The sequence below is a fragment of the Eubalaena glacialis genome, chromosome 11 (assembly GCF_028564815.1).
Source record: "Eubalaena glacialis isolate mEubGla1 chromosome 11, mEubGla1.1.hap2.+ XY, whole genome shotgun sequence".
Taxonomy (NCBI): domain Eukaryota; kingdom Metazoa; phylum Chordata; class Mammalia; order Artiodactyla; family Balaenidae; genus Eubalaena; species Eubalaena glacialis.
In genome coordinates, this window is record NC_083726.1 from 11,282,410 (window position 1) to 11,304,239 (window position 21,830).

Below are 21,830 nucleotides of genomic sequence, written 5' to 3' on the forward strand. Positions count from 1 at the left end.
AAGGGGATGTGTCACTCAGAACATCCCCAGCGGTCGGGACCCTTGCCTGGAAGGGGCTGCCTCTACCCTGACGTGGCCCTGTCTCTTCCCCTCTTACAGGGTGACTCGGGCGGCCCGCTGGTGTGCAAGGAGCCCAGTGGCCGCTGGTTCCTGGCGGGGCTGGTCAGCTGGGGTCTGGGCTGTGGCCGGCCCAACTATTTTGGCGTCTACACCCGCATCACAGGTGTGATTGGCTGGATCCAGCAGGTGCTGACCTGAGGAGCTGCCCCCCCGCAGAGCAAGGGCCCACCTCTTGGACTCAGAGAGCCCAGGGCACCCACCAGGCAGGGGAGCAAGTATTCTGCCAGTGGCAGGGCCCCGTGGGGACAGGAGGTGGTGTCTCTCCTCTCCCCCAACCTGTTGCCTGACATCTGCCCCAGTGAGGACACAAGAAGGGAGAAGGGCCGTCAGCTGGTGGTCAGGACTTCCCCTGAGGGCCTGGGATGGTCACCAGGCCCGGCTGGGGGGGTTCGCGTCCAGCCTGTCCCCTCCTGATTCTCTGTTCTCCTTCCCCTTCCTCTGCTGCTGACTTTGGTGGGGAAGAGTTGAGCAGCAATCACGTGGCTGCCGGGCCGCCCGCCTGCCCACGCCCCAGTGCAGAGGCTGCTAGGACAGCATCCTCTCCAGACAGCAGATTCCAGCCTTTGAAGCCCTTGGCCTAACTTGAGGGGTGGGGGAGGAAGGTGCCCCCGCAGGAAGGGCCCTCAGAGCCCTGGAGACAGCCAAGTGAGCCAGCCGCCACTGCAGGCCAAAGGGTGGGGAGCCCCAGGTCCAGGGTCCTCCCACGCCTACCTGTTCCTCAGGCCTTCACTGCCCATTCTCACCTGGAGGTGAGCTCAGCTGCCCTGTGGAATAAAGCTGTCTGACCCGAGGTCCTGTTCTGCGGATTGAATGGGGCCCTGGGCACCAATCTCATGCCTTTGACTGAGCAGCCCCTGTTATCTGCCCAGCCTGTTGGCTAAGCGTCCAGAAGGCCAAGGGCGGGGGGGGGGGGGGGTCAGTGGGGGCAGCGGTGGCCTCCAGGGCAGCTGCCTAGGTCCTGGGAGCAACCCCAGGAAGGCAATGGTTTGCTGCCCCTCAGGTCAGAGTGAGGGCTGGGACAAGTGATGCGCTCCTTCTGGAAGCTTGGAAGGAAGCTGAGGGGCAGAGAGTCTCATGATCGCACCAGGGAGGGGTCAGGAGTGGAGCCTGGAGCGGAAGCCCTATCTCCTGATTCCCAGGCTACCACTTCCCCTCCGGCACGGCACTGCCTCTGCATTCTGAGTCATTTATTCAGCAAGCAGCTCACAGGCTCCTACCACGTGCCAAGGGCCGCACTGGGGTCACAGAGCTGCACAGAACTTGGCTCCTGATCTCGGGAGGGGTGGGGATGCTGATCCAGGGTGAAGGGGCTTTGGGGTAGCCTGCAACTCGGGAAGGCTGCCTGGAGGAGACTTGAGTTGGGGTTCAAAGGTGGCCAAGGTGGGGAAGAGCATTCCAGGCAGGGGAACAGCATGTGCAAAGGCAACAGTCCCCAAAGTCAGTGGCCTGTTAGGGAACAGTAAGTTGTTTTTAGTTGGAACAGAGGTTGGCAGGGGTGGTGGTGGGGCTAAAAAGGAATGCATGGGGAGGGGCAAACTGAGATTAGATGGCAAAGAGCTTGGAGTGGAGCTATGAATTGACCCTGGGCGCTCTGGGGAGCCGTGGAAGGCTCTAGAGCAGGAAAGTGACACAGGACAGATTCCCATTTTAGAACCACCACTGGCACCAGCCTGGAGGAAGTGGGAGGCAGGGAGGCCGGTAAGGAGGCCACTGCAGAATTCCAGGGAGAAGAGGATGGGGCCTGGACCGAGCAGGGCGATGGGGATGGACATAGGGACCCTTACTGTCCTCCAGGTGCCGCAGTGGATGGGGTGACGTGAGGGAGGAGTCACCCAGGACCACTCCCACCCAGGGCACCTGGGGAGGGAAAAGCTCTGGGAAGGTGTCATGAACTTGGGATGCTTCTGGGAGGGAGATGTCCAGGAGGCAGGTGGAGCTTGAGAGAGGTTTGGAGGAGGGATTTTAGAGCCACCCTGCAAGGAAAGGGGTCCAGGGAAGACCGAGGAGGTGGGGGAGACACAGACTGCAGACGTGCGGGTCCGGAGTAGGAGGCTGAGGGGAACTGAGCGGGGTGGAGTCTTAGCAGCCAGGGCTGTGGCCTGAGTGGGAGTGGTCAGGGAGGCCTACAGGGCCGGGCCCTGGTGAAGGCGAGGAAGGGGGTGTCAAGGGCGGACAAGTCTTTCTTGGAGCCTAGCTGGGAGGAGAAGGAAGGGGGGAACCTTGGAGGGGGCCTAGTGTCGAGAGGGTTTTCAAAGGTAGACAGGGAATGGCCATCGCATCCATGTGTGGAGAGCCCTCCACCCGCTGGGTCCTGCCTGTGGAGATAGAGCAGACGCTATGGGGGGACACCTTTGGGGTGGGGGCAGGACTACCCCGGGTGGCCTCTCAGGGATCTCAGAGGGGGAGCAGAACACTGCTGGAGGGTGCTTTGCTAAAATGCAAATTCATGGCCTTACCCCCGTCTTAATTAGTAGGAATTAGGGGGGAGGGGGTAATCTGTCCTTTTAACAAGGCTCCTGGTGACTCTTTTGCAAACAAAGCTGGACACAAAAAGCGAGGTCAACTTCAGAGAGCCGAGTGGCCCCAGGGAGAGTGGTGAGGTCCCCCCGGACTGCTGAGTGGGCTGGGGAGGGCCTCGGTCAAGGGGAGCACTGCTTTGCAGAGATGTCCCCTGGCAGCGCTGAATTGCTGGGGGGGCGGGGCTGGGGAGCAAGGCAGACACTCAGTAGGACCCGGGAGGTCAAGGAACTGGCCAGGTGGGGGGGGGGTCCAGTCAGACGCTGAGAGAAGATGGAGGGGAGACTGGGGGTTGTACTTCCTAGGACTTGGGGCAGAGGGTGGAGGTGACCCGAAGGTATCACAGCAGGAAGCAGAGGGGACGTCCTGCTAGGTTAGGAGGGAGCAGAGGTGGCAGGGTGAAGCCAGGAAGCAGAGCACCTTACCTGAATGGTGAGGTGAGACTGGGAACTGGGACGCAGGGAGCCAGGCTTGGGAGGACCTGGTATTCTGATTCCCAGAGGCCCAATTCCCTAGCCCTCAGCACCCCAGCTAATCTAGGTCTGCCTGGAGGCCGGAAGAGACCTGCGTGACTCCAGGGGGCGGGGCCTTAGAAGTCACCTGGTCCAACCCCTCACTTTACTGTTGAGGAAACTGAGGCCCAGAGAGGGGAAGGTACTTTCCAAAGTTCACCCAGCAAGGCAGAGTTGGTACCCTCGGTGTCCGGGACACAGGATCCAACCGGGATGCTCCTCCCCCCAACACACCCGGGAGAGTGACAACAGGGCAGGGTCCCTGGGCTTTATGAAAAAGCCCCATTACCTCTGGGTTGTCTGCACCACCTTAAGTTTAGCCCCTGTCCCCAAACGTGGCCCAGAGAAAGAGAGGGAGACAGCCAGGCTGGCTGTTTCTTCAGGTTTTATTACACGGTGGGGTTGGACACCGCCGAGAAGCAAGTATCCAGCTGGGGAGGCCATAAGCGCAGGAGGCGCCCCTTGCTCAGCCCCTGCCACCCCAGACTCTCCCTTGGGCAGAGGGAGGAGTGTCCCCCTTTCCCTTGTGACCAGTCCTGAGTGGCCCCGCTGCCCCTGCTGAACCAATGCCTGCCTTCCTCCTGGCCAGGGCACTGTGCGCCCAGCAGTACAGACAGCAAGGGGGTGGGGAGCAGCCAAGGTGAAGGCCGAGTCACCCATCCCTTCCTTCAGCAGGGCCAACCCCACACCCTTCATCCCCCACCAATCCCTCAATCTCCATCCTGGGCCAGGCAGGTCCGAGTCTGCGCTTTGTGCCCTCCCTGAGGGCTTTCGCGGACCTTTGCTCCTCTTGGTAACCTCACAACAAACCTGAGGTAGGTAGGGCAGGAAGTGAACCCATTTGACAGACAGGGAGACTAAGGCTCAAGGAGGTGATGTGACTGGGCTGGGGGGGAGCGTATCTGCCATGCAGCTGGGGGACCTGGGGGAGGGGACGTAGGGGCCTGGGAGATACAGCTGGACAGCGCCACACTTTGGCCACCGGCAGGCGGCTCTGCCCAGGGGTCCCAGGGCCCACATCAGGCCTTGCGAGGTACCAGTGGGCCCCCACCCGGCCCCCGGAGGCAGGGGTAAATCACAGCCCCGCAGGTGTAGACAGAGGTGACAGCGGGGAGAGCTCTTCCTCCGCCTCGGGCTGGGGGCCCACCCCGTGGTACAAAAATAAAGGATTTCAGAACGGAACCCCAAGTCCCTGGAGGCGATGTGGGGCCTCACATCCGGGTGCCTCTGGCTTGTAACAGCTAGAAAATAAGAGGGGGCAGGGAGACGGGGTGGGGGGTGGTCAGAACACCGGGAGGAGGATGAGAGGGTGAGGCCGGTGAGGAGAGGGTAGTGCAGGGCCAGGAGAAGGGCAGAGAGGAGATTGGAATGGAGGGAGGGAGGGGTGGGGAGAGAGGGAGAGAGAAAGAGTCAGGTGAGTCACGAGGTCCTTTCTGGGAGGAAGGAGGGGGGCTGAGGCCCAGAAAAAGTGGATTCAGAGCTGAGGAGGAGGGGGAGCAGGGAGAGGACCCAGCTCGCCCATCCGGGAGCCCCACGCCCCATCTTGGGCCGGGGGCTGGCTGCCTAGGAGGCCACGTTCTGCCAAGACTCTGGCCAGGGGGTCAAGGCCCAGAGGCTGGTCAGCACTGTCTCAGGCAGAAGGTCACAGAGAGCAGCCGTCCGTCCCCATTTTAGAGGCAACTGTGGCCCAGAGAGGGACAGTGAATAGCCCAAGGTCGACGGCAGGCAGATAAGACTGAGTGGGGGCTTGTGGGCACCTGGCCAGGGCTTTTTCTGCCACAGCCCAATCCTCAGCCAGCTCCGGCTGACTCCTCCTAGGCCAAGGGAATCCAAGTGTGGCCTGTCCTTCCCACCCCCGCAGAAATAGGGAACCCAGTGCCTCGAGGCTGTGACACATGAAGCTCCTGAGCGTGCAGGGATGAGGTCAGGGCCCCTGGCTTCCGTTTCCCTTCCCTCCTTCCCAGCGTGGCTCTGATGCTGATGGGCAGGTGGGAAAGAATTTCCTCCCCCTTTTGTCTCATCTCAGAGCCGCATCCCCAAGGCCAAGATAGGCTGAGAAACTTGGGGGAGGGGAGAAAATCAGCCGGAAGTCCGGCTCAAGTCCAAAAAACAAGAGCTGAGCACCCTCTTGGCTTCCGCCCCTCCCTCCAGCTCTGCCAAGCTACAAACCAGGCATGGCAGCGCTGGGGGCGGGCGAGGGGCCCGGGAGAAGCCCTCACTGCAAGCGCAGCCTCAGGTCTGAGGGGGTGCAGACAGGAACCTGCAAGGAGGAAACGTGAGGAGGAGGCGAGGAGGTGAGGCGCTGCAGCAGGGCGGCCCAGCCTCAGATGTGCCCGGCGGGGTCGGCGGGCACCAAGGAGGTGCAGCTGTGCCCCTCCTCCCCGGGCCCGGAGGCGGGAGGTGCCAGAAGGGGTGCAGGAGGCGGCAGGCAGGATGCTCTGGGATGCGGGGCCGGGGCACCTGGGTGGAGGGCACAGGAGGCTGGGGCCACAGCAGCCCCGGGATGGAGGTGTGAGCAGGCAGAGAGAAAACCCGGACAGGGGCAGAGAGGGAAGAGGCAGGGTGTAGATGAGATCCAGGAGGAAGAAGAGGTGGATGAAGATGAGGCAGGACCTCCGGCGGGAAGCGGAGGAGGAGGAGGAGGCGGTGGTGAGAGGGAGAAAAGGTTAGCGGGATCCTGAGATGACTGGGCTGCAAAGAGAAAGTGAGAGAAGGGATGGTTATGCAGGTGAGGCGCCAGGCACGCGGCTGAGCTAACCCTGGTGGGCCCGCCCCCCCCGGCCGTCCCGGGACCCCAGGTTCTGCGGCGGGCTCCAGCCGGGAGCGGGCGGGAGGCACCGGCTTTTATTAGCAATCGTTCTCCTTGGGGGTTGGCTGCACCTTTCTCCTGTGCATCTGCCTCCACCTGCACCTGTGCCACCTCCACCTCCACCTCCTGCTGTCGCTCCTCCAGCTGCTCCTCCGCGCGCTGTGAACCAGCCGGCAGACCCAGGGAAGAAAGAGCGCAGAGCTAACGAGGGGGCCAGGGCCCGCTGGTGGCTGTCCCCGCAGGCCCCCATCTCAGCGTGAAGGGGACGGGCAAGGGGGACCTCCCGGGGAGGCGAGCGCTACAGCCACAGAAGCTGGGGCATCTTGTCGGATCCCCTGGGAAGCCTGGGAGGGGTCTGGGGGAACCAGCAGAGGGTGGGGTCCTGCTGAGGATGCTCCCGGATCGGCCTGGCTGCTGGGACGTGGAGCAAGGCTGGGTGAGGGGTGTAAGAGGAAGGGGGTGGGTGTGTGGCTAGGGTAGCCTTGAGGGCTGCCTGGGAAGGCCTCGTTTCAGGAGGACCGACCCAGAGCCGAAATGAGGCCAGGGAAGGCCCAGGGCAGACACCAGCCAGATCTGAGACGTCAGCACCAGGCTCTGGCATCCCAGGTCCTGAGGTCTCTCCCAGAGAGGTAGAAGCAGCAAGCTCACCTTGCACCCTGGCAAGGCCGTGCCGGCCACTGGCCCCGATGCGGGTGCGGTGGGCAGGGGAAGTCACAGCCCAGGGAGGCAGCCAGCCAGACGGGAAGCGGAGTTCCTAAGTCTCCAGCACATAGGGACAGGCTCCTAGAAGGAACGGTCTCCCTTCTTCCCAGCCTGCCTAGCTGCCTGCCCCACTGGTCCTACCAAAGGCCCCTCAGGCTTCCGATCAGCTCTGGGTCCAGGCTGGCAGGACCTCCGATTAGCCCCCTCCCCCCAGCCAGCTGATGCTGCCTCACAGGCCAGCGTGGAAACACAGGGCCGGACCCCAAGGGCTCCAGACCCCCCTGCTGCTGAGTCCTAGGAGGGAGCCTGCGGGAGGGGCAGGATTAACGGATTCGGCTTCCCTGCCCCAGCCCAGGCCCCTGGGAAATAAACTGGCCCTTTGGATCCCAGAAGTTCCAAGCTGGTGGTCCACCCCTCTCACTTCTCTGAGAACACAACCAAGGTGTCCAGAGGGGGCGGGACTTGTCCAAGGTCACACAGAGCGCTCACACCACGCCCAGACGCCTAGTCCAGTGCACTCCCCCTTGTGCCACGCTGCCCCGTGTGACCACCATCCAAGTGGCATCTAAGTCCACTCTCGCCGCGCCCTGGGGATAATCTCATCTCATTGCCCCCCAAGTGTGGGCCTGGGTAACTGGCATGAGCAGGCAGGACGGTGGGTGGCATGGGATGGATGGCATCGGCTGTGACCAGGGGGTCAGGCGTGTGCAGCGGGAGGGAAAAAGAAGCACGGATGGCTAGGTGGAGGGCAGCGAGGGGAGGGAGGAAAGGCAGGGAGGCCGAGGTTGGGGCAGGGAAGGGGCTGGGGCAGAGGGCTCACCTTGGTTTTGCGGCTGGACTCAGAGCTCAGCCCGTGCGGGGAGCTGTACAGCTCCTTGGACACCACGCACAGGAACTCTGCCTGGTCCTCGCTGCCGTAGTTGTAGGAGGAGCCGATGTTCACCAGCTGGAGGGGCGGAGCATGGGGAGAAAACGATAGGATGGGGTTGAGGGGACGGGGTGGGCGGACACTGGCACTTGTCAACTGTGCCCTGATTTTGCTGTTCCGTTCAGGCCCATCCCTGGGTTTCCAGAGGACACCTCTGGCGCAAAGTCAGAGTCCTCTCCCCGCCCACCCCCCCCCCCCCCCACCTATGCCTCTGGTCTATTTCCAGGGCCAGCCTCCCCACATGGCTTGGCTGGACCTGATCCTTAGAGGAGGAGGGTTATCACTGCTGTTCCTCTCCCATATCTAGCAGGCAACGTCCTAAAAGCAGGCAGAGGCCTGTAATGAGCAGGCTGTCTCCCTCTGTCCCAGATGTGGCTGAGGCAGCCCCAGAACCAGGTTGCAGGATGGGGTTGGCATGACCTGGTGGAGCTCCGTAGAATATTCTGTTCACTGTTGGAAGCAGAGGTAGAACAGGTCGCCCGTTCCTTACGCCAGCGGTCCCTGACATGCTTGCTTAGCCTTTGAGAGCCCATGCAATTGCCAAAGACTCCCTTAGGCTTTCAAGAGTGGCCCCACCTTTGTTCTGGGGTCCCTAAAATAACCCACACCTGCAGGGCCCCTTCTGGCTGATAAAGGCCCTGCACGTGATGGGTCTCATTCGGCCCCCAGGAACCCTCATCCTGCAGACAGAGAGGAAAAATCAGCCCCTTCGGCAGATGAGGTTTGGAGAGGTGGTGAAGCCCCACAGCCAGGAAGAATCTGAATTTGAATGCAGATTCAAATTCAGGATTTGAATCTGGGACCCCGAGTCCTCTCAGGGGTCCTATAGACTTAAATGCTTCTAATAATTCACAGGATGCTAGCTAGCTCCAATGTTTAGAGGCCTACCCTGGGCTAGGGACTTTATCCATGGCCTTTCTAATCTACACAACATTCCTGCAGAGGAAGCACTACTGGTCCACGTCACAGATTAGGAAACTGAGGCCCAGAGAGATACGACTTGCTCAAGATCACACAGCATGTCAGTGGTGAGGCCTAGATATGAATCCAGGCTTCCGGCTCCTGGACTGGGCTTGTTCCTCCATCCTGCCCGGCCATCCTGGGAAGCCTGGCCTTCTTCAGCCTCCAGGTGCAAGGGAGCTTGTATGGATAAAGGGTAACCCAACCCTTCCCCTTCTCTAAGGGCAAATTTGACCTTGGGTTAACTTGTTGGCTCTGATCCTCTGGAAACCTGAGAGAGGTGTGACGTCAGCTGCATTACTAGGGCAACGCCGTTTATGATAAAAATCTCTCCTGGTGGTAAACTGCATAGGTACTGGGAGGAAGTACAGGTCACCATAAATACCTCATGGGAAGCCGCTGCTCTGGGCTCCCCTGAATGTGGCAATGCTTGGAACTGGGCATGTCCCTTGCGGGGACCTGGAATCTATGCCTATGGAATTGTTACACGAGGTGTGGCCCCAAGGGGACCTCCGCTCTCCTATGTGGATCTTGTCTCCTCGCACCAGAGCTGTCGCTTGGGGGCCAGAGACTCACACACTACGGTGTAGACCACTACCTGGTTGCTGGGAGGACTCCCATTAAAGATGATTCCCGGGAGCTGCCCTGCGGCCAGCGGGGCTTCCCTCCTCTCTCTTTCCTGGTCTGTCTGCTGCCAAGTGAGGCCTTTCTTAATCTTGTTTAGTCTGTCTTAAGACCCCGGGTGGGGGCTGCAGTGGGCACCCCAAGGCTGGGGCTGCGGGAAGGAAGGGGCCTGCTTTGCCTGGGGGTGTGGCCCAGCCCACCTGCTCGAAGCGCCAGCCGTCGGACATGGTGGAGACCATCTGCGTGAGCTCCTCCTCCTGGCACTGCAGCACGCGGTACACATGCTTGGGTGGGACCTGCAGGCAGAGGGGTGACGTGGAGGGCACCTGTGGGAGCGCCAGGCACCCTAGGGGTGGGAAGAGCACCTGTCCTCCCCCCACCATCTACCCCTAAGAAGGACAGAAGTGGGGGAGGAGAGATGGGAGCCATGTACTATGTGCCAGGCACTCAACGTGCATGTTCTCACTTAATCCCTCCAAAAACCCTAGGAGTTATGGGATGTTCATGGAAGTTCAGAGAGGGTCAGTTACTTGCCCAAGGTCACCCAGCTAAAGAGTAGCAGAGCCAGAATTGGAACACAGGTGATACAAGTGGGAAAGGAGGAGGGGCTTAGGGGACATCCTGGGGCACTAATTGAGGCAGGTCCTCCAGGGGATGCAGGGCACCCTCTCTTCAATCTCCCGGGGCTGGGAGACGGTGCCTCACTACCCATTTCCCACCCTCCATGTCTCCCCCAGGGTGGGCAGAGAATCTCTCCAGCTCCTCCTACAGCCTGGCCACTTAGGCCTAGGGTCCAAGCTCAGAAACACCAGCTCCAGAAGCTTGTACCATGACCTCCAGGGGACCACCTGAGCCCATGAAGTGGACGATGTAATAATCCCACATTGCCTCCCACAGGGCCCCCTGTACCTCCACAATGACCCCATTTTGCCTGGGAGGAAGGGAAGGGTGGGCAGTTCTCAGCACCTCTATATTCCACAAGAGGAAATCAAGGTCCAGAGAGGGGTGTGATTGGCCCAAGGTCACACAGCAAACAGAGCCGAGGCAGGGAAAGAACCCAGAGTCCGTCTCCCAGTCTGGGGCTTTGCTGAACAGTTTGGGAGCTGGACAACCACTCCTCCCCTTACAGGAGAGCTTGGCCTCCCCAAGGAAAACTAGCTCTGCCTCTCCCAACCTTCTTCCTGACCCCCCTCCCCCATCCCCGCCACCCCCTGCCCTGGCCAGGGATGCTGCCCCGCTGCCCTGCAGCCCCCCGACCTGTGTGACGGTATAATCCTTCTCCTCCATCCGGTCTTTGATGATGCGGATCAGCGGGCCGATGTTGTAGAACTCCGCTTCCTCCAGGACCCCTGGCACAGACAGAGCAGCACCCCACCCCCGTCACTCCCACTGCCCCCGTGCCCCGTTCTCACCTTGTCCCCTCCACCTCCACCCCCTGCTCCAGTCACACAAGGGTGATGAGCCTCTGAGTTCAGGGGTCAGGCAAGAGGGAACACTTCCTTCCTTGGGTCCCACACTCTCTGTAGTAGGGGTGAGAGGCTGCCATTCAGTGGCACGATATCCCTGCTGTGCTGAGCACAGTGACCCAGGGATGGCTGCCAGTCCTCTAGTCTGGGGCTAGCCAGAGGCAGTGGGCCCGCTGGGACTGGACCCTATGCCACAGTAAGAAGGGGCTTGGCTGGCCCCCGATTACGTGTTCCCACTTATGAAGCACACGCTAAGCGCCAGGCACCGTGCCAGGTATGTTACACTCTTTACCGCAGGTAATTCTCAGCACAAGAAGTAGGTACTTTCATCACCCCCACTGAACAAACAGGGAAACCGAGGACCGGGCAAAGCAGCAGCTGTGCAAGGCCACACACCTGGCACTCGGCAGAGCTGGGATTCACACTCAAGTTCCTCTGCCTTCTAAATGCATGATCTTTGTGCATGTGCATCTCTCCAATCACTACACTTCACAGTTTGCAAAGCCCCTCCTGTGCTCGCCACAAGCCCCAGGGTCATGGAGGAAGCAGGCGTTATTGTCCCCATACAGTTAAGGAGACTGAGAGTCTTAGAGACTGAGCGAGTGCCCTCTCCAGTGAAGGGGACAGCCCTCAGCCTTAGGACTCCCCTAAGCTCCTGCGGGGCAGAGACACTTCCTGTCCTTTCCATGACTGGACTCTGGGCTCCCCGGGGACAGGGCCCATGTCTGATGTCCCCGGCGCCCACACCCACCTAATACAGAGGAGGCAGTGAGTGAGTGCTACTGCCAGGATGCCCCCCGTGGAGCCCTGCAGATGACAGACAACTAACTCTGCATCACAGGTCCTCAGTGCCAGGCACCGTGCTAAGTGACGCACTTGCATTAGCTCCTTTTATCCTCACAGCAGCTCAGCAAGGTGGGTGCTATTGTCACCCCGTTCCACAGATGCAGGCATGGAGGCACAGAGGGATAAGTGACTTTCCAGGTGTCACACAACTAGTCAGTTTCCTCCTGGATCCCCTGGCCCCTTGGATCAGGGCTCTAGCCCTGTCTAAAGGTGCTGGGAGTGCCAGGGTTTGACAAACCCAGAACCTGTAAACAGGTGTTGGCCGTGACGCTGTAGTGTTTACCTCCCCTCCCCATGGGACCTACTCCTAGGCCCAGGCCATGCCCATGGTACCTGCTGTCCCAGGGGCTGCCGGGAAAGCTGTGGGGCTCCGTAGAGACGACGCCTACAGTGGGCTCTGATTTTGAAGCTGTGGCCTTCTGGGGAGCCACCTGGCTTCTAGATCACTGTGTCCCATAGGGGTCAGGAGGGAAGACCGTGGGCCCGAGCGAGGAGGGAGGGGCTGTGCTAGACACCTCCAGGGTACAAGCCCCGGGACTCATGACATCTGTTTTCCCAGAACTTGTCCCTAATGTAGATCACCGCCCCTCCTTTATATACACAAGTGGAGACTTAGAAAGGAGAAGTGACATGTCCAAGCTGGCCTGGCTGGGTCAGGTGACCCAGAGCCACACCCTGTGCCCTAAGGAAAAGTGGACTTGGCACCCCTGCTCCTGGCAGGGGCTCTGCCAACAAGCCTTTCTCCCAGGCATGGCTCCCCACTGTCTGCTGGGCCCGGAAGTGGGGATCTACAGGGCCTCAGCCAGCCAGGCCTGGGAGGGACCAAACCCCTGCTGGAGAGCAGACTCCGCCCACCCCTGCCTCCACCCACAACTGTGCTGCAGGGGCTGCCGAATCTGGGCGAGAAGTCACCCACTCCACCCACCTGCTGACCGTGAGCCCTCACCAGGCATCTGAGATACCCCATCAACCAGAGAAAGAGAGCCACACCTCTCCCCATGGCCATCTCCACCCACAACTGGCTTCCCAGAAGGCCAGGGGAAAGGGCATCCCTGCCCAGCCTCACTGGCTCCCTCTATCCTCTGCTTCGGTGTTTCTGTCACCTCCCCAGCAGCACCCAGTGGAAGCAAGGGCCAGTCACCTTGGCACAGTCCCTAGGCTCAGCCTGGGCACAGGCTTTGGGATTCAGTCCTGTCAGGAATGAGAAGAAGCAGGAAACATGGAAGAAAGCAGATGTCCCCTAAGGACGGCAGAAATGGCTTTGCACCTCCACAGGAGGCCCTGGCAGACTGCAGAGGGCAGGGCTAGGATGTGGGCCCCGGCCAGCCCCCTGGACCAACTCACCCTCCTCAGCCATGTCCTTGTCCAGCACCAGCTTGCCATGCCGGAGGAAGTTGAGGATGGGCCCGAAGTAGGTGGGGTCACGGTCGATGAGGTAGGCCCCAGTCTCATCCTACAAAGGCGAGGGGCACAGGCAGTGAGAGAAGAGTGAGCCCCGCTCCCCTGCCTGACCTCTCACTTCAGTCCCAGTAAAGGATCAGAGGGAGGGCGGGAGAGGGCGGAGTGTCTGCTCTTCCCCAGAACAGAGTGTCCTGATGGAGTAAAAAGACTTTGGGGTCAGATACACCTAGGTTCAAATCCTGCCTCTGCCTTTTCCTGACTGTGTGACCTTGGGCCAGTGATTTGGCCTCTCGGAGCCACCCTCTTCTTTCCCATAACTGGGGAGCATTGTGAGCATCCAGTGAGGTCTGAGTGGCACCTGACCCAGCGTCGGGCTCAGGGATTGTCCCTCTTAGAGGTTATTCCCTGAAGCCAGCCCTACACTGTCTCCACCAGATCCCCTGTCATTCTGGGGATGTTTACAAGTTTCTGAAAGAGCCGCTATCTCATTGGATACCCTCAGCCTGCAGGGAGGCAGAGCAGGCATCAATACGACTCTACAGAGAGAAAACGGAGACATCACCAGGTGAGGGGACTTGCCCAAGGTCACAGCATCAGAGGTTCAGGAAACAGGAGACAGGGGACCTTAGAGGTCATCACCAGGCCAGCCCGCTGGGGTTACAGACAGGAGGCTGAGCAGGGAAGGGTTTGACCCAAGGTCATGCAGGAGGTTTGCAGCAGAGCCGAGATGGGAACCCAGAAATGGTGCCCCAGGCCAACGCTCCTACCTGATGAAGCCCAGCTGAGAAGGCACCCCGGGATTTCTCCACCCAGCTCCCTGTACCCCAAGGCTACCCATACCCCAAAGGGCGGGGAGGCGGGGAGAAGCAGACTCAGTAACTCCTTCCGTGGTGCAGGAGTCCAGTTTGGGCAGGAGAGAATGCCCTAGGTGTCTGTCTCTCCCCACAGCCCCAAAGGAGGGGGAGAGTCCCCATCCATCAGCCTCCTGGGTTGGGCGCTCAGATCAGCGCTCAAAAACTCCAAATGGCCGCAGCCCGGCGTTGTCCTGTTGCCACGGCAATGGGCACATCCCTCACTCTCCGATCCATTTCCTTCTCCCCTCCTCCGGCCAGTTCTTCCCGCCTCCAGCTCTTCGGAAATAAACCCAGCCGGGTTTCCAGCCCCGCGGGGGGGCCAGGCTGGACAACCAGATTCCGGCGAGCTAAGGATCCCCGACCGCCGCCCACCCCGCGGGCCTCACCCGGTCAGACTGCAGCTCTTCCCCCTGGCACAGGCGGCTGAGGAAGGACTTCTGCTCGCGGCACAGCGTTTGCCGGGTGGTCAGGAACACCGTGCCCCCCACGTTGAGCCTCACCCACTTGCTCCAGCCGCCCGCCCCCGCCGGCGGCGCTGCCTCGCGGGCCTCCATCCTCATCGCTCTTCCCAGCGTCTGCATCCTCCCGGCAAGGCGGCTGGAGGCGGGCATGTACCGCGCGCTGGGCATGCCGGGAGTTGTAGTCCGCGCCGCCCCGCCTACAGCCTCTGAGTGCGGCCAGGGGTGAGGGTCAGCCGACGCCCTCTATCCCGCCTTCTCCAGCCCCGCCCTACTTTGCCCTTCCTGGGAGGCCTACAAACGGGAGTTTCTTAAAGAAGCTCTTTGGCCAAGTTACTCTGTGTTTGGGGAAGGTCCAGTTCGAGGTCACTGGGAAAATAGTGATACCCCAAATCAGCGATCCTCCCATTTGGTCTCCACATTGTTTTCCCTTTGTCCAGTTTGGGTTATCAAACAGCTGACAGGAAAAGAAACTTCTCCCTCCCCAAACTCCTATAGCATTTACCTGTATCTGTTTTCTAATATTCTTTCATTCTGCCTTTGGGGGTGGGGGTGGGGGGGTGAAGAGAGCTGGGTTCTTTCCCCACATAAATTCTTTGAGGACCACACAGTCGGGCTTAAAAGTTGGCTCAGCACCTTCTATATTCCAGATGCTTTATGCATCTATTATATTGGGTTGGCCAAACAGTTCGTTAGGGTTTTTCCATAACATCTTACGGAAAACCCAAACGAACTGTTTGGCCAAGCCAATATTATTCATTGGTGCTCTTAGCAGCGCTGTGAGGTCGCTGTTACTGTATCCATTTTACAGATGAGGACACAGAAGTGAAGTGACCTGCTGGGCTCACACAGCTGGTGAGTGGCAGGCTGGCATGAGCCCAGGTGGGTTCCAAGTGCATTTCCACCACCAAGGCCCCTTTCCTGCTCCTTGGGAAAGAGTTCTAGGGAGGAAGAGTCAAGAGGGTGCTGGATGAATGTTTGGAGAACTGGGGTTTCATCCTGGCTTTTGTAGGGTGAAGTGCTGGGAGAGGTCTCAGTTTACCCATCTGTAATTCAGGAGGGGGAAGAGGGATTGGTTCTGTGGGTGCCCTTCTGAGCCAGATAACTCAGAGGTGGGACTGCTATCGTGGGCCCTGCAGGATGTGGGAAGGGAGCGGCTCCTCATGTGGTTTGGGACCAGGGAGGGACAAGGGCTGAAGGGAAGCTGTCCTCCTTAACTTCCTTTCCTTCTCACTGTTTCGATCCTGGTCCTGGATTAAGGGGGGAGGGTCTGAGGCTCCCCTCAGTGATCACACACACAGGCCCCACACACTGGGCAGCCTGGCCCTGCATGGCAGTGGCGGGGGGGCGGGTTCTGTTACCCCTCGGGCTCTGCTTTCTCCATAAATCTTTCCCCTTGGCAGGGAATGGCTCACAGCTGCTAGACTCCTGCTGCTGGGAACTTGTGTTCTCTTAAACACAAATTCAAGTATGATCTTGAGCAACTTCCTCCCTGGACCTCGGTTTTCTCTTTTGCAAAGTGGGAATTAGAATAGTTGCTACTGGAGAACATTGTTGTTAAGATTAAATTATGTCGGTAAAACACCTGGCATAGTCCATGGCTTTTAGTATACTGAATAAATGAATGAGTGAATGAATGAAATGGGTTATAGGATATGAACTGGCCTTGGAAGATCAGCGGCACTCCTGGCACTTGGTGAGTCCTCAAGCATTGTCAGCTAAAACAAAACCAGAGCAGGGAATATTTCTTTTCCACTTAAGGGGGGTAGGCAGGGAGTGATGTGGTCAGACATGTAACTTGGATCACTCTGGGGGCTGCAGAGGGGATGGTTCAGACCAGCCAGGAGGCCACCTGGGTGAGAAGTGGGGAAGCCCCCACCAAGGCGCTGTCAACTGGGCCAGACAGGAGTGGGTGCCTTCAGTGGATACTTGGGAGGCGGTAATGAAGATTGAAGGGACTGGGAAGGAGGGAGGAGGAGGAAGGAGGAGGGGCCACACTGACAGCCCTGGCTTCCGGCTTGAACCAACAGTGTTTCCCTGAAGCAGGAGAGGCAGATATGGGGAGTGACCAGCGTTGAGGAGATCGGTTTGGAGCCTGCATTTGCAGTGCCTGTGGACCAAGCACAAATTGTCCTGGCAGGTGTGATACTCAGGAAAGCAGCATGGACTGGAGAGGAGAGGTGGGGCTGTCCCGAGCCTAGGGTGGGGAGGAACCTAGGAAGGCCCTCTCCGGGGGTGGCTCCAGTGGATGAAGAGGACGGGGCAAAGTCTGGAGAGCAAGGAACAAGAACCATACTCCAGAGACCAAGAGGGGGCCAGTTTGAATGAACAAGTTCCTATGAGGAGTGAAAGCTGAGAAGGCAGACGTGTAGCATCATGGAGCCGTGGGAACCCAGGGCTTGCCTGACCCAACGTGTTGCTGCAGATGTGACAAAGCCGGGGCCGGAGGCATAGAAAACTTGCACGGCGTTACTCAGCGGATGTGGAGCAGCCCCAGGTTTCTTGGGCCAGCCCTCGCCCACCTGGGGCTGCCTCTCCTGGTGAGGAGTGTGGACCACGCAGCACACTTGGACAGCATGGAGCTTTTAAGCTAAGGAGGCATGTCATCCATGTGGCACGTGGGGAAGTTTAATCTGGCGTTGGTGCACAGTCGGGTTGGGGCGAGAGCCCGGGGCCGGGAGGGAGAAATGGGGGTGACCTGCCCAGAGGCCCCTCCTCCTCCCTGCTCATACCCTGTTTTCTTGTGTTTCCCCCACTGCTCAGTGATCATTCTGAGGACAGACACCATCCCTGGGCTGCTGTATCACAGGTGTCACTGGTCCTGGCTCAGGAGGGGCGAATGGAACAAAAACCCCCCAATGCTGGGAGTGTTTTTAGGACAGGGATTGGTCTTCTTCCTTCACACTGGCTTCCGTTGTATTTTAGTTCACTGCTTCAGTGCTTCCTATGTGCCAGATGCTATTCTAAGCGCATCACCCCATGTAACAGGTGTGCTCAGGGAGACAGGTGATAGCAGGAGCTACCCTTTACTCATCTAACATGCCAGAGACCGTGTCCCAGGCATTCTGTAACAGCAGCAGCAGCTGTCACCGATGGAGGGTTTACTCTGGACCAGGCCAAGCCCGTGCATAATTCTCACAACAGCCCCGTGCAATTGATCCTGTTCCCACCTCCATCTTATGGAAGATGAGACTGAGGCTCCAAGACCATGGGCCTCCCTAAGTGATGCTGGGAATGGCTACCAAGGGCAGAGCCGGCCTCCGAGCCTGTCTCATTGACTCTGAAGTCCAAGCCAACATGGGGTCCCGATGCACCCTTGCACAGGCGTTCTTAACCTCGCCAGGTACAGATGAGGAAACCGCACTCACGTGGGTGGTCCAGGGCAGACCCGCTTAGCCCAGTGCCAGGGCTCATCACCATCGTGGGCTGGGGTCCTGAAAGTGTCGGGGAGGCTAGGCCAGCACTTTTTGGTCCCAGAGTGGAGGGGAAGGCTTTGGATGAGCCAGTCTTACCCACCTCCTTCCTCAGAAACCCCCAGCTATCCCTAGACACCAGCATCCCCTCAGTAAGCATCTAAAATGTTCCCACCTGAAGCAACACCCTCCCTCCCACCAACCATCTTTCAGTGCCATGACTGTCTGTTGAGCACCAACTAGGTGACAGACATCGAAACACAGAGATGAAGGCGCCAGAGGCGGTCCCTGCCCTAGACGGGGCTTCGGGTTGGGGGAGGTGAGTCTGAGAGGTTTTGACAAAACATGGAATCCCAGACTGTTCTGCTTGTAATCACAGACTGGTACTCTTCATAGTTTTATGCATGTATTCTCCATTTAGAGGATAAAACCAAACATCCCTTAGACACTTTCTCTGGAGATTGGTTACCCTGGAGGACAGCCGAACTTCAAATGCCGGCTGGTTGCACTTCCCGCTGCTGTCCCCTTCTGGGAAGAGCAGCTCTCTCGGATGGTTTTTTGTTTTTGTTTTTTTTTAAATTAATTTATTTTTTTTAACATCTTTATTGGAGTATAATTGCTTTACAATGGTGTGTTAGTTTCTGCTTTATAACAAAGTGAATCAGTACATACACATATGTTCCCATATCTCTTCCCTCTTGCGTCTCCCTCCCTCCCACCCTCCCTACCCCACCCCTCTAGGTGGTCACAAAGCACCGAGCTGATCTCCCTGTGCTCTGCGGCTGCTTCCCACTAGCTATCTATTTTACGTTTGGTAGTGTATATATGTCCATGCCACACTCTCACTTTGTCACAGCTTACCCTTCCCCCCCCCATATCCTCAAGTGCATTCTCTAGTAAGTAGGTCTGTGTCTTTATTCCCGTCTTGCCCCTAGGTTCTTCATGACCTTTTTTTTTCTTTTTTCTTAGATTCCATATATATGTGTTAGCATACGGTATTTGTTTTTCTCTTTCTGACTTACTTCACTCTGTATGACAGACTCTAGGTCCATCCACCTCACTACAAATAACTCAATTTCGTTTCTTTTTATGGCTGAGTAATATTCCATTGTGTATATGTGCCACATCTTCTTTATCCATTCATCTGTTGATGGACACTTAGGTTGCTTCCATGTCCTGGCTATTGTAAATAGAGATGCAATGAACATTTTGGTACATGACTCTTTTTGAATTATGGTTTTCTCAGGGTATATGCCCAGTAGTGGGATTGCTGGGTCGTATGGTAGTTCTATTTTTAGTTTTTGAAGGAACCTCCATACTGTTCTCCATAGTGGCTGTATCAATTTGCATTCCCACCAACAGTGCAAGAGTGTTCCCTTTTCTCCACACCCTCTCCAGCATTTATTGTTTCTAGATTTTTTGATGATGGCCATTCTGACCGGTGTGAGATGATATTTCATTGTAGTTTTGATTTGCATTTCTCTAATGATCAATGATGTTGAGCATTCTTTCATGTGTTTGTTGGCAATCTGTATATCTTCTTTGGAGAAATGTCTATTTAGGTCTTCTGCCCATTTTTGGATTGGGTTGTTTGTTCTTTTGTTATTGAGCTGCATGAGCTGCTTATAAATTTTGGAGATTAATCCTTTGTCAGTTGCTTCATTTGCAAATATTTTCTCCCATTCTGAGGGTTGTCTTTTGGTCTTGTTTATGGTTTCCTTTGCTGTGCAAAAGCTTTTAAGTTTCATTAGGTCCCATTTGTTTATTTTTGTTTTTATTTCCATTTCTCTAGGAGGTGGGTCAACAAGGATCTTGCTGTGATTTATGTCATAGAGTGTTCTGCCTATGTTTTCCTCTAAGAGTTTGACAGTGTCTGGCCTTACATCTAGGTCTTTAATCCATTTTGAGTTTATTTTTGTGTGTGGTGTTAGGGAGTGTTCTAATTTCATACTTCTACATGTACCTGTCCAGTTTTCCCAGCACCACTTATTGAAGAGGCTGTCTTTTCTCCACTGTACATTCTTGCCTCCTTTATCAAAGGTAAGGTGTCCATATGTGCGTGGGTTTATCTCTGGGCTTTCTATCCTGTTCCATTGATCTATATTTCTGTTTTTGTGCCAGTACCATACTGTCTTGATTACTGTAGCTTTGTAGTATAGTCTGAAGTCAGGGAACCTGATTCCTCCAGCTCCATTTTTCGTTCTCAAGATTGCTTTGGCTCTTCGGGGTCTTTTGTGTTTCCATACAAATTGTGAAATTTTTTGTTCTAGTTCTGTGCAAAATGCCAGTGGTAGTTTTTTAACATGGCTCTGAAGAGGGCTTGAAAGTGAGACCGGACAGAGAGGTGATTAAGGGGCACAAAGCTCCCAGATAAGGATGCCAGCCCAGGCTTTGTGGCTTGCTAGCTGGGTGACCTTGGGAAAATTACTTAACCTCTCTGAACCTCAGTTTCCCATATCTCAATTGGGAATAATAGTACCTAGCTCATGCAGTTGTTGTGAGGATTCAATAAGCTAACACGTGAAGCCACATGAAGAGCACTCAGCACACTGTCCAGGCAAAGCCTCAGTAAATACTGGCTTTCGTGAAACCAATCCCGCCACTCTGTCTATGGTCGTTTGGGCCAAAGATCAGAGACTGAGCCAAAGGCTGCCCCTTAAGATCCATTTCCCATCGGCCAGGGATGAACCAACCCAACAAACACTTCCCTGCTGAGGTCGGAGGGAGAGGCAGAGAGACAGGCCACCCCAAATGACCCAGCTTCCAGAGCAGAGCGGTTGCCATTTCCTCCTGCTAAACCCCCAAGACCTAAACGGACCTGGGAGACTCTCTACTGCCAGATAGAGCTGAAGGAACAGAAAATGCATCCTGAAGTTCTCACCTGAGCACATCACTGTGTCCTATTTTGAACATTTTCATCTTCTAATCAGTGTCCCCCACACCTGAGGGTTTTGTTCACATCTGCTGTCAGTTCCATGACTAAGATGTCATTCATCCCTGCTGGGTTTTTTGGATTCGGTACTCCTCTTCCCCACGTTCAGAATGTCAGAACATTCTGATTAGTCTCAACTCTTCCTTTTTTGTGGGTGGTTTTTCTTTTACATCAAATCCAATCCTATTACTGCCTTGGCTGACAGTTCTGCCTCTTATCTTGGAGTGGAGGTTGTTGATTCTGAGTCGGCACCTTTTCAGGTCACCTGAGCAGAAGAACAGCATATCCAGTGAAAGAGAGTGTGTCCTGACCAGCCAGAAGTATTCAAACACGCTTCCAGAGGCCCATGGTCCAGAGTTTGCATCTCTGCTCCATGGTTCCCTGGCTGTGAGACCTCCCTAATTAGTTATGTAACCTCTTCAACTCTCACTTTACACCATTTGCAATATTTACATCATAATATTATTCATACTTCTTAGTGTTATTACATGCAGTAAATGTTAGTTATTATGACTGAGCACCTACTATGTGCCACACCTGGGCTAGAAGTATTCCAGCCCAGATGGGTATTATTATACCCATTTTACAGACGGGGCTCAGAGATAACTGGTCCACAGACTTGAATATCTATAAGATAACAAGTATGCCACAATGCATTTACCTGGAACTTCCTCTAATTTGTCAACAAATATTCACAGAGCCTGCCCCAAGTGCTCGATTTCAGCGTTTCCAAAATGGAGATGCGGACCCTACTCCCCTTGAAGAGCCCGTACTGTGGGCCTGTAATGTCTGCAGACTCCAGGGGGCGCCATTCGCATCGCGGAATGGCAGCCAAGGGTCTGGAGGGAGGTATGCCTTTCTCCAGTTTGCACAAAAGTGCAGCTGGGTTTGAACGTGCCGCTTTCCCAGCCTGGGGCCCGGCTGGAAGCCCTCAGCCTGCGCGCTGCTCTCTTCCACCAGCGGACGGGGGCTCAGTGGGCTCCCGGCCGGTCTCGACCCTGCGGGACTGTGGCCGGCGATTCGGCTTCACCGGCAGGGGGCGCACCAGTCTGCCCGGGTCCTTGGGGGCCCTAGCACTGTTACTATTACTCTGTATTTTGATGCTGAAAGTCTAAGAGTTGGTCAATAGGAACTCCTCTAAGCTGGCTCCTGTATCCTTTTTTTAAAAAATACTTTCTTAAATAAAATGCTTCACCTTTTAAAAAAATTGTGGTAAAATACACTTAACATAAAACTGACCATTGACGTGGTCCAGAATATGCCACTGTGGGAGAAAAATTATTTTGAG

At 56.7% G+C, this 21,830-nt stretch overlaps 2 protein-coding genes across 8 annotated transcripts in view; one reads left to right on the forward strand and one right to left on the reverse strand.

Moving 5' to 3' along the window:
• The window catches only part of TMPRSS6 (transmembrane serine protease 6), a 32,154-nt gene extending 31,252 nt beyond the window's left edge, over positions 1-902 (forward strand). For both annotated transcript variants that reach the window (XM_061204524.1, XM_061204525.1), the window contains one exon: positions 100-902. In XM_061204524.1, the coding sequence (XP_061060507.1) occupies positions 100-258 (159 nt within the window). In that variant the 3' untranslated portion in view covers positions 259-902. The remainder of the gene's footprint in view (positions 1-99) is intronic.
• Positions 903-3,517: 2,615 nt separating this feature from the next.
• KCTD17 (potassium channel tetramerization domain containing 17) lies at positions 3,518-14,333 on the reverse strand. Of its 6 annotated transcripts, none has more exons than XM_061205476.1 (7): positions 14,126-14,333; positions 12,829-12,937; positions 10,430-10,521; positions 9,373-9,468; positions 7,481-7,606; positions 6,030-6,117; positions 3,518-4,390 (listed from the first exon to the last, which is right to left on the reverse strand). In XM_061205476.1, the coding sequence occupies exons 1-7, from the start codon at positions 14,318-14,320 to the stop codon at positions 4,014-4,016; spliced, it is 1,083 nt and encodes a 360-aa protein (XP_061061459.1). In that variant the 5' UTR covers positions 14,321-14,333; the 3' UTR covers positions 3,518-4,013. The 6 variants fall into 6 exon arrangements, with proteins under 6 accessions (XP_061061459.1, XP_061061462.1, XP_061061460.1 ...); XM_061205478.1 differs by lacking the exon at positions 3,518-4,390 and adding an exon at positions 5,386-5,840; XM_061205479.1 differs by lacking the exon at positions 6,030-6,117 and having other exon boundaries at positions 4,277-4,390.
• Positions 14,334-21,830: the final 7,497 nt, after the last annotated feature.

Bases quoted from the DNA above. Each gene is read 5' to 3' on its own strand.
- KCTD17 (XM_061205475.1), bottom strand. From the start codon at position 14,320: ATGCAGACGCTGGGAAGAGCGATGAGGATGGAGGCCCGCGAGGCAGCG. The intron at 10,522-12,828 runs GTGAGTTGGTCC...TGTCTGTGCCAG, and splicing joins CAAGGACATGGCTGAGGAGG to GGGTCCTGGAGGAAGCGGAG. The intron at 7,607-9,372 runs GTGGGCTGGGCC...CCGCCCCTCCAG, and splicing joins ACGGCTGGCGCTTCGAGCAG to CTGGTGAACATCGGCTCCTC.